The 11180-nt window shown below is 35.0% G+C and overlaps 3 protein-coding genes across 3 annotated transcripts; 2 read left to right on the top strand and 1 right to left on the bottom strand.

Annotated features, from left to right (window-relative positions):
• The first annotated feature begins 168 nt into the window (after positions 1–168).
• LOC128388918 (40S ribosomal protein S27-like) lies at positions 169–1345 on the top strand. Its single transcript, XM_053348387.1, has 3 exons — positions 169–345; positions 572–680; positions 914–1345. Exons 1-3 carry the CDS (start codon positions 340–342, stop codon positions 1051–1053), a joined length of 255 nt encoding a protein of 84 aa, XP_053204362.1. The 5' UTR covers positions 169–339; the 3' UTR covers positions 1054–1345.
• Positions 1346–1382: 37 nt separating this feature from the next.
• On the bottom strand, positions 1383–2862 carry LOC128388917 (SKI8 subunit of superkiller complex protein-like). The gene is made up of 4 exons (XM_053348385.1): positions 2759–2862; positions 2528–2673; positions 1785–2384; positions 1383–1682 (listed from the first exon to the last, which is right to left on the bottom strand). Exons 1-4 carry the CDS (start codon positions 2813–2815, stop codon positions 1520–1522), a joined length of 966 nt encoding a protein of 321 aa, XP_053204360.1. The 5' UTR covers positions 2816–2862; the 3' UTR covers positions 1383–1519.
• A 716-nt stretch (positions 2863–3578) lies between these two features.
• LOC128388990 (U5 small nuclear ribonucleoprotein 200 kDa helicase-like) lies at positions 3579–10807 on the top strand. Its single transcript, XM_053348483.1, is given in 5 exon segments — positions 3579–3800; positions 3900–5234; positions 5414–9609; positions 9611–10220; positions 10377–10807. Coding segments are annotated over 5 exon segments (6438 nt in total). The 5' UTR covers positions 3579–3755; the 3' UTR covers positions 10629–10807.
• The last annotated feature ends 373 nt before the right edge of the window (positions 10808–11180 follow it).

The following is an 11180-nucleotide window of genomic DNA, read 5'->3' as shown; positions in this document are numbered from 1 at the left end:
CAAAGTGGCTCCATCTGTTGAATGGAAATAAACACCAAGTGGAAAACAAAATTTTCTCTTTCATTTCGAACTTGGCGGAAAATGAACTTCTCATAGGTGGAGCTTCTCCGGTTTCCATGGAAACGAAACGGAAAAGGAAGTTTACCTTTAGCAAGAGAAAACCGATTGATGTTTCGCATTTTTTTCTCAAGCTGTGGTTTAGCTGGACAAGTTGTTTAATGTAATTTAAATTGAATTTGATTATTTTATTTCTATTCAATTTGTTGTTAAGTTAATCAAGCTTATTTATTTGTAATTTCGGTGTTAAAACCATTGGTGTAAAATTAGTAATCTTTAAAAATGCCTGTAAGTATTTCTACTGATGGAATTTACTTTCTCTCCCAAGTCTCTTTCTCTCTCACATTGACCACCATTTCTCTATCTCTACGATGTGGTTGTATTTTTTTTTCTTGATTGTGTGTTAGTCGGTTAATATTATCAGTGTTTTCTTGTCCTGGTCATCGATGTGTTTTAGTTTTTGTTGTTTGTTTTAGAGATTCTAATTGTTGGTTTTTTTTTTCTATGTTTACAGTTAGCAAGAGATTTACTACATCCAAGTCCAGATGAAGAAAGAAGGAAATGTAAACTTAAGCGATTAGTTCAACACCCTAATTCTTATTTTATGGATGTTAAATGCCCTGGTAAGTTATTGTGTTGATTCAGTCTTTTTTTTGCCTGATTCAGTTTGGTTTGACTCTATCATCTCACATGAGAAACGTTTGAGCTCTTATCTAACCTGAATCATGAATTTTTATCTTTAATGATATTTACTCACCTTGAATTAAGTTTCTAATTATGTTTTTCTTTTTTATTCTCTTTTCATGACACAATCTTGGTGCTTTGATTTGACTTCATCTTTGGTACCATTTTCAAGGTTGCTGGACTATTACAACTGTTTTTAGCCACGCTCAAACTGCTGTACAGTGTAAGGGTTGCGCTACAGTTTTATGTACATCTACTGGAGGTAAAGCTCGATTAAAGGATGGCTGTTCGTTTAGAAAGAAGCCCTATTAGACTTCAACTTACAATTGACTATCCACTTAAGTTGTTATATTGAAATGTCGACTGTACACACACACACACTCTCTCTCTCTTTTAGGATTTTGCGTTTGGTCAACCAATATATTTTGTGGTCAACCTCTTCAACTCTGTTTAGATTCATGAAGAAATAAAAATTTATTTACATGAATCAAGCTAATTTAAAGGTCTGTCATCATGTCAATTCACTAACAACCCAAGTTGATAGTCAACTGTAAGACTTATGGATTAAAAACAAAAAACGAAATAAAAAAAATTTGCTAACAAATTCTTCTGATTGTAAAATCACACATATTAACTAAACATTTAAGGTTTTTCTTTATGAAATTAAATTTGATTAAAAATTTAATTGAATTGAAAAAAATGAGTTCCTTCCATTGAGATTACATCAGGAAATGAATGTTGTTTTTTTAAAAAGTAAGAAATGGAATCAATTAAACAATTAAACGGAGAAAACGCTAATATTGTGGTCAAAAGAAACGGAGACTAATCTGGTTCCATCGGCGTTGTAACGGCAGCACGAAACTTGATCTTTATGTTCAGAGAAAGTGTGAAGAGCTTCCTTATTACCCAATTCCCAGATTTTGACCGTTTTGTCTGAAGAACTAGAAGAAAAAAAGAGAATAGAATAATAGAAAAGAATAGAAAATAAAAAATCACCTGGAACGGAAAATCTCGTAAACAATTAACACGAAACAAACGCTCACCTTGAAGCGAAATGTTTTCCATCCGGAGAAAAGGTGACATTTAACACCCACGATCCGTGACCTGAAAGGGTTGATATTGGATCTGCTTTGTCAACCTCGAAAATTTTGATGTTATAATCATCGGAAGCGGAGGCCAAATATTTACCATCGGGCGAAAAGGCGATTGATCTAACAGGCATCGCATGAGGTTCTAATGTGTTGATGACCATTTTAGATTCAATATCAAAGATTTGTATCATCCCATCAATGGCACCGGTGGCGATTGTCTTACCATCGGGACTAAATGCAAGGGCGAGGGTAAATTTACCGCTAGTATCAATGGTGGTGACCAATTTACCCGTTTCACTGGAAAACATATTGACCTTAGAGTTACAACCAGTGGCAACAAGTTTAGAATCAGGTGAGAAACAAATTGTCCATGAGTCAACTGGTCCAGCGTCAATACATTGAACTTGATTACCAGAAATGAGATCCCAAAGTCTAATATGACTATCAAGTGAAGCGGAAGCGGCGATATTACCTTCATTGTTAATATCGATCGACATGACACCCAAAGCGTGTCCTTCAAAGATATATTTCAATGCGAACGTATCATCAACCCTGAGAAAAGAAAAGAGGGGAAGCAAAAGAAAAGAGAACAAAATTAGAAAAGAAAATGAGGACAAAGTAATAAAGAGTTTGCAAGCACTAAACAGAAAAGAATTTCACTGATTCATAGAGAACACAATTAACTAATTACAAACCATTGCCAGGCTTTAACAGTATCATCGACACTACCGGTTACAATAAATTGATTCTCATTGTTATTGTTTTCCTTTGATCCTTTGCTGATTCCAAGACTCCAAATTGGTCCGTCGTGAGCTTGTTCCTCTCGGTGAATTACCTGAAACTAGAAAAAAGATCAACCAAAGAAGAAAAAGAACAAAAATTAGTTTGAAATAAGAATTGAAATAATAAAGAACAAAACAATTTACCATTTTATCTTTTTTAACCACAATTAGTGAAGAAAATAAAATGTCACATTTACTCATATGTCGATTTTAAAAACTCGCGGTTGACCCAAAATTCTTTCGAACGCCATCTCTTGGCTGCCGAAGAAAAATACGACGAATCTGTAGTTTCTTCAAGAAACTTTTCTTTTTGATTGTTATAGTGATTTAATTGATGAAATTGTGCTTGTTCTTCGTTTTATCTTATTTCGTTTGGACCTAACTTCTATTACGATCACATTATAATTTTTGTTTGTAATTTAGTTGTTTCCAGTTAATAGTAATCATGACCGAAGTTATTAACAAAAGGAAACATCAGTGCGCTCGAAAATTGGGATTTTCTTTCCCGTCGATGAAAACAACGTAAAATGTACAAAATATCAATCATCGAATTACATTTAACAGGAGAAGATGACGGACTAATTCTGGAAGTTGTTTGTTCTCAAAATTGATACATTTCATCATTGTCCGAACTGATTGACTAATTGAGATTTTTTCATCGATAAATTGGTTAATTAACAATAATTCCAATAATTTTCGTATTTTTACAGTTCGTTTTTAAAATTTTACGATTTTAGCAAAAGTTCAATAACTTTTTCCACACAGGTTAATACTTTTCATTCTTATTTTGAACAATCACATTAATTGTTTACGAACCAATTTTGTTGACCAAATATGAGAGGTCTCACTGTATCTTGAGCCTTACCAAGATTCGATATTATCGGGTATTCACACCTGATAATATCGAATCCATAGTTGTACGAGTAGCTACTTATTACTCTTTGCTCTTATAGGATTAGTTCAAGACTTGAAATTCTCTCGCTTGGCTTTGTCTTTTATCATTTTGTTGTTTAATTTCTACTGATTTAATTGATTATTTTTCTTTTTGTGTCTTAATTCATTTGGATCTATCGTCTATTATGACCACATCATAATTGTTGTTTGTCACTCTGTTGTTTCCAGTGAATAATCAATAGTAATCATGGCCGATGAGGCAGCTCGTATTCAACAATATGGGTACAAAACGGTAAGTTTTTCATTTCTTTCCTTTTATTTTTTTTATTTGATTTTAATGTTATTGTTTCTTAATAATTTTTTGTTTTCTTTTGTTTTTTTTTCTTATCAGAATTCTAATTTGGTTCTTCAAGCTGATACAAGGCTTAGTGAGAAAAGACCTAGAGATGAGGCTACTGGTGTAGTTAGCTCTCTTTCTGGTAAACTTGGAGGATCAAGAATGGGAGATAAAAATCAAAGGTCTAAACCCTCTGTTAGTAAGGAAGAAGAGGATAGAAAACGGAAGAAAAAGGCTAAATCTTCGGTGTATGATATGGGCTCATCTTTTAGCTATAGTATTGTCAGTGATCTTGAAGGAATGGGAATGTCATATACTCCCAAGACCCCAGAGACAAGGCAAACCTTAGAGGCCTTGTTGAAGTTCATCCATGATATTTTAGGAGATCAACCTAGAGATGTATTGGGTGGTGCTGCTGATGAAGTATTGGCTTCTTTGAAAAGCGAAAAGACGGAGAAACTCAAACAGAAAGAAATTTGTGATTTACTTGGTAAGCTTTCTTCAGAGCAGTTTAATATTTTATTTAATTTAAGCCGTAAAATAACTGACTTTAAACTTGATGAATCAAATAATGCAACTGAACAGGATATAGACGCTATTGGTGTCAACGTACAGCTTGAAGAGAACGACGAAGAAGAGGAAGATATCGATGGAGTTATAGACGACAGTGAAGATGATGATGGCGATGAAGGTGAAGAGACAGGTGAAGGTGATACTCTTCAAGCAACCTACCTTAACACTTCTACTGGTAGGAAAAGTTCAGCTCCTGTCGTTAAACCGACTGAATTTTTACATCCAATACAAATCGATGCTTATTGGCTTCAACGAAACCTAAACAAAAGTTATAAAGATCCAGTTGAGGCCAAAAAGAAAGCAGCTGAGGTTATGGATATTTTAAAAACAGCTTCAGATGATCGAGATGCTGAAAATAAATTAGTTAGGCTTTTAGATTTTAATTCGTTTGATTTCATCAAACTTCTTCGTCAAAATCGTCAAAAGATTCTTTATTGTACTTTACTTGCTTCTTCTCAAAGTGCTGACGAAAAAGCGAGACTCCGATTACGAATGGCCTCAGATCCCGAATTGAAGTCTTACCTATCCATGTTGGAAAGTACTGGCGAGAAAATTGATTCAGGTAAAGTAGATCAAGGAGAGAAACGAACAACTAGCCGAGAAAAAGTTCCTGACATCGAAATAGACAAAGAAACTAAAAACCCACTTTCGAAAGTCAAAATGCTAAACCTTGAAGATCTTGCATTCACCCAAGGATCTCATTTTATGGCTAATAAACGGTGTCAATTACCAGAAGGTTCATTCAGAAAAACAGAAAAAGGTTATGAAGAGATTCATGTTCCATCTCTCAACCCAAAACCTTTCGGTGAAAATGAGGTGAGTAGATTATTCAAAATTCTTAATCATTTATCTTCGTGCTTACCCCAAATATATTGAATCACAATATATTCGGTAATATTAAGAAGAAGATCAAAAGGTTTCGAATATTGAGATTTCAATCTTCATGTTGAGTTTTCTTAACTTTTAAATTAACATTTTTGTTTTCTCTCTTCTAGCATCTTATGCATATTGATAAATTACCTGATTATGCCCGACCAGCTTTCATTAAATTGAAGCACCTTAATCGAATTCAATCAAGAGTCTACTCCTCTGCCATGGAACGAGATGAAAACTTGTTGATTTGTGCTCCTACTGGAGCTGGTAAAACAAATGTCGCTCTTTTGTGTATGTTGAGAGAGATTGGTAAACATGTGAATCCCGATGGAACTATTAACGTAGACGATTTCAAGTGTATCTATGTTGCACCGATGAGATCATTGGTACAAGAGATGGTTCGAAATTTCAGTGACCGGTTAGAATCTTATGGTATTAAAGTGGCCGAATTAACTGGAGATCATCAACTGAGTCGTGAACAAATAAACGAGACTCAGATAATTGTATGTACACCAGAAAAATGGGATATTATCACGAGAAAAGGCGGTGAACGTAGTTTCACACAAATTGTTCGTCTTATTATTTTCGATGAAGTTCATTTACTACACGATGATCGAGGTCCAATTATTGAAACTTTGGTCGCCCGTATCAGAATGCCGTTGAGAAATCAAGAGACCTCTCAGGATACAATCAGAATTGTGGGCCTAAGTGCTACTCTTCCCAATTATGAGGATGTTGCTGAATTTCTAGGAGTCAATCGAAAGACAGGACTTCACTATTTCGACAACAGTTTCCGTCCTGTTCCACTTAAGCAACAGTTTATTGGTATCACTGAAAAGAAGGCAATAAAGAGATACCAATTAATGAACGAAATCCTTTATAAAAAGGTGGAAGAACAAGCGGGTAAAAATCAAGTTCTAATTTTTGTTCACTCGAGAAAAGAAACTGGTAAAACAGCTCGATCTTTGAAAGATATGTTTTATGATAATGATAAATTGCACATATTTCTCGAAGATGGTTCAGCTTCCTTGAAAACCTTAAAAGAAGGAGCCGATAAAGTTAAAAATCTTGAACTGAAAGACCTCTTACGTCATGGTTTCGGCATCCATCATGCTGGTATGTGTACAAGTGACCGTGTCCTGGTCGAATATTTATTTGGTAAAGGTCATATTAAAGTTCTCGTATCAACAGCAACTCTTGCTTGGGGTGTCAATCTACCAGCTCACACTGTGATCATCAAAGGAACTCAAATTTACAATCCTGATAAAGGAAGATGGGCTGAACTTGGAGCCCTTGATGTACTTCAGATGCTCGGTCGAGCCGGTCGACCTCAATATGGTTCCGAAGGAGTAGGTATTCTGATCACTCAACACAGTGAACTTCAATACTATTTGTCTCTTCTAAATCAACAACTACCAATTGAAAGTCAAATGGTTTCAAAATTACCTGACCTACTCAACGCCGAGATCACTTTAGGTAACATTCGGAGTATCAAAGAAGCAAATAAATGGCTTGGCTACTCTTATTTGTACATACGAATGTTAAAAAATCCATCTCTTTATGGTATCAGTGGGGATGATGTAAGTGAGGACCCAACTCTACAACGACATTTATCCAGTCTAGTATTTACTGCTGGATCCCTGCTTGATAAAAGTGGGTTAGTTAAATTTGATCGAAATCGTGGTTACTTCCAAGGAACTGAATTAGGTCGAATAGCAAGTCACTTCTACTGTACTCATCAAACGATGGCCACTTATAATCAACTATTAAAACCGACGCTCAGTGAGATTGAGCTCTTTCGTGTCTTCTCATTGTCTGGCGAATTTAGAAACATTACCATCAGAGAAGAGGAAAAACTCGAATTGCAGAAATTAATTGAAAGAGTTCCAATTCCAGTCAAAGAAAGTATCGAAGAGCCAAGTGCTAAAGTGAATGTCCTTCTTCAGGCTTATATTTCACAACTTCGACTTGAAGGACTTGCCCTAATGGCGGACATGGTTTATATCTCTCAAAGTGCTGCTCGACTAATGAGAGCCATTCATGAGATTGTCCTTCATCGTGGTTGGGCTCAACTGGCCGATAAAACTCTCTCTTTGTGTGAGATGATAGACAAACGAATGTGGCTCTCAATGTCACCTTTAAGACAGTTCAAGAAGATTCCTGACGATGCGATAAAAAAATTGGAGAAAAAGAACTTTCCATGGGAACGTTTCTATGACCTTGGGCCTAATGAAATTGGTGAATTGTTAAGAAACCCAAAGAACGGGAAGCTTGTCCATCATCATGTTCATCGTTTCCCTAAACTAGACTTGACTGTTCATATTCAACCAATAACTCGAGCAACTTTAAAAGTAGAGTTAACAATTACTCCAGATTTTCAATGGGATGTTAAGTATCATGGTAAATCAGAAGGATTCTGGATTCTCATTGAAGATGTTGACCAAGAGATAATCTTACATCACGAGTTTTTCCTTTTAAAACAAAAGTTTGCCCAAGATGATCACATTGTCAAATTTTTCGTTCCTCTCACTGAACCATTACCACCTCATTATTTTATTCGAGTTGTTTCAGATCGTTGGTTAAACTCCGAAACAGTTTTTCCAATCTCCTTTAGACATACACTTCTTCCAGAGAAATACTTACCACCAACAGCTTTACTTGACCTTCAACCCAAGAAAGTTTCCGAAGCTTTCGACAAATTTCCTGCATACAAATCGTTGTACAAAGATGAGTACTTCAACCCAATACAAACTCAAGTTTTCGATGCTTTGTACAATAAAAATGATGACAATGTTTTCATTGGTGCTCCAACTGGTTCAGGTAAAACTGTTTGTGCCGAGTTTGCGATGCTCAGATTATTTTCTAACAACTCAGACGGACGAGTTGTCTATGTCACACCGAAACATGAACTCGCCGAGATAGTCTTTGCTAATTGGAAACAGAGATTTGGTAAATTGCTTAATAAAAATGTGGTTATGCTCACCGGTGAAACGGCCGCTGATCTCAAGTTATTGGCCAAAGGAAACATCATAATCAGTACACCCGAAAATTGGGATATTCTTTCTCGTCGATGGAAACAACGTAAAAATGTACAAAATATCAATCTTTTCATCGTTGATGAACTTCATTTAGTAGGAGGAGATGACGGACCAATTTTGGAAGTTGTTTGTTCTCGAACTCGATATATTTCATCGCAGATAGAAAAACCGATTCGTATTGTAGCACTTTCATCATCTCTAACCAACGCTCGTGATGTTGCTGAATGGCTCGGATGTAAATCTGCTACTTTTAATTTTCATCCAAACATCCGACCAACTCCACTCGAACTGCATATTCGTGGTTTCAATCAAACACATAATGCCACTCGTCTCATGTCCATGTCCAAGCCCGTTTACCAATCAATCATCAATTCCTCTCCAAACGAGCCTGTGATTGTTTTTGTTTCTTCAAGGAAACAAACAAGAGTCACTGCGATTGATATTCTAATGTACACTGCTGGTGATGATAATCGCAATCGATTCTTACATTGCTCTGGAGAGGATATGAAACATTACGTCGAAAAACTTAGCGATCTTACTTTGAAAGAAATTATTGTCCATGGTGTTGCTTTCCTTCACGAAGGAACCAATCAAATTGATCGTCGTATTGTTGAAGAGCTATTTAATGTTGGTGCCATTCAGATTGTCGTGGTTTCAGCATCACTTGCATTCAGTTTAACAATCAAATCTCATTTAGTGATCATCATGGATACACAAATTTACAATGGAAAAGTTCATGCCTATGAGGATTATCCAATTTCAACAGTTCTTCAAATGATCGGGCGGGCCAATCGTCCACTTAAAAACGAACAAGGTGTTTGTGTTTTGTTTTGTCAGGCAGCGAAAAAAGATTATTTCAAAAAGTTCCTTTATGAGCCTTTACCTGTTGAAAGTCACCTTGATCATTTTCTTCACGATCATTTAAATGCTGAAATTGTTACCAAAACAATTGAGAACAAACAAGATGCAGTCGATTATTTAACTTGGACCTTTTTGTATCGACGAATGACTCAAAATCCTAATTATTATGGATTAACAGGTGTCACTCATCGGCATCTTTCTGATAGTTTATCTGAACTGGTAGAAAACACGCTTAATGATTTGGAGCAATCGAAATGTATCAGCATCGAAGAAGATATCGATGTGTCACCTCTTAATCTGGGAATGATTTCTGCCTATTATTACATCAATTACTCTACAATTGAACTGTTCAGTTTATCTCTTAGTAACAAGACCAAAATCAAAGGACTTATTGAGATAATTAGTTCAGCAACTGAAATAAAGTATTCCTATTCGACATAAAGAAGACATTATCTTGCGACAACTTTCATCTAAAGTTCCAAACAAAATTCAAAACGCCAAATACACGGATCCTCATTTCAAGACCAATCTACTGTTCCAAGCTCACTTATCTCGAATGACCTTACCCGCTGAACTTCAATCTGACACCGAGCATATTTTAACTAAATCAATTCGTCTCATTCAAGCTTGTGTTGATGTCCTCTCGTCAAATGGTTGGCTAAGTCCCGCTTTAGCTGCCATGGAATTGGCTCAAATGGTTACTCAGGCTGTTTGGAATCGCGATTCTTACCTCAAACAATTACCTCATTTTACCTCTGAAATTATCAAAAGATGCACCGAGAAAGGAGTTGAATCCATTTTTGATATCATGTTAATTGAAAATGACGATGATAGGAATAAACTTCTTCTTCTCGACGATGCTAAGATGGCCGATGTAGCTCGTTTCTGTAACCGTTATCCGAACATTGAATTGAATTTTGAAGTTTTAGATAAAGATTCAATATCTTCTGGAGATTCTGTTAATGTAGTAATTCAATTGGAGAGAGAAGATGAACTAACTGGACCAATAATTTCACCTTTCTTCCCTCAGGTGAGTTTTTGATTTGTTTTTCACAGAAAAGAATTGAATTGATTGTTGTTTATTCTTTAAAACTTTTTTCTTCATCCAAAGTTTTAATCTTTTTATTGTTTTAAGAGATTCGTTAGTAATTTTTTGTTTTATTTTGTTCTGTTTATTAATCAATAGAAACGAGAGGAAGGTTGGTGGCTTGTTATTGGTGAACCAAAATCAAATTCACTTATTTCCATCAAAAGGATAACTTTGGCACAAAAACAAACAGTTAAATTGGACTTTATTGCTCCTTCGCCTGGTGATTACTCTTATACTTTATATTTCATGTCGGATGGATATTTGGGATGTGATCAGGAATATAAAATCAACATCAAAGTTGACCAAGGAGATCGAGGAACCAAACGACGTTCCAGTGATAGTGATTGATTAATAAAGACAGAAAAAAAGTTAATTTAGCTTGGACTCAACTTGAATGTATTAGTATTTTTTGTCATCATTTCCATCACCATTGAATATTGTTATTCCTCCATTTATATCTCGCAAATCCATCATTTTGTCATCACAAGAGAAAAGTTTTACAACATAAACTTGACCATCAACATTATTTATAAAAAAACAAAGACACACAAAAGATACTAAATTAAATAACATGGGTCGAAGTTTAATATACATGTAATAAGAAAATAAGAAGAAATAAAATTAATGTCAATCTTGACAAGAAAAAATTCAAGATAAAATGTCAACTTTAACAACAAAACTTTTACACCTTCCATCTACACCTTCATTCACCTTTATTTTCCTTAATCATCAACCTGATCATCATAAAAGAAAACAATTGTCAACTTTATTCTCTTATCTTGTTGTTAATTATCATCAATTTCTCAGTCATCTTAATCAATATTATTCTAATCAAACATCATATTTTCTTATTTATTGTAACAGAATTTTAATCGTAAAAGTGTCAAACTGGATACTCGA

The sequence above is a fragment of the Panonychus citri genome, unplaced genomic scaffold (assembly GCF_014898815.1).
Source record: "Panonychus citri isolate SS breed McGregor unplaced genomic scaffold, ASM1489881v1 Contig00104, whole genome shotgun sequence".
In the NCBI taxonomy this organism is placed as follows: domain Eukaryota; kingdom Metazoa; phylum Arthropoda; class Arachnida; order Trombidiformes; family Tetranychidae; genus Panonychus; species Panonychus citri.
This window is presented reverse-complemented; position numbering and strand designations above follow the sequence as displayed.

Bases quoted from the DNA above. Each gene is read 5' to 3' on its own strand.
- LOC128388917 (XM_053348385.1), bottom strand. From the start codon at position 2,815: ATGAGTAAATGTGACATTTTATTTTCTTCACTAATTGTGGTTAAAAAA. The intron at 2,674-2,758 runs GTAAATTGTTTT...TCTTTTTTCTAG, and splicing joins TGGTTAAAAAAGATAAAATG to TTTCAGGTAATTCACCGAGA. The intron at 2,385-2,527 runs GTTTGTAATTAG...TTCTTTTCTCAG, and splicing joins ACTGTTAAAGCCTGGCAATG to GGTTGATGATACGTTCGCAT.
- LOC128388918 (XM_053348387.1), top strand. The intron at 681-913 runs GTAAGTTATTGT...ACCATTTTCAAG, and splicing joins TATGGATGTTAAATGCCCTG to GTTGCTGGACTATTACAACT.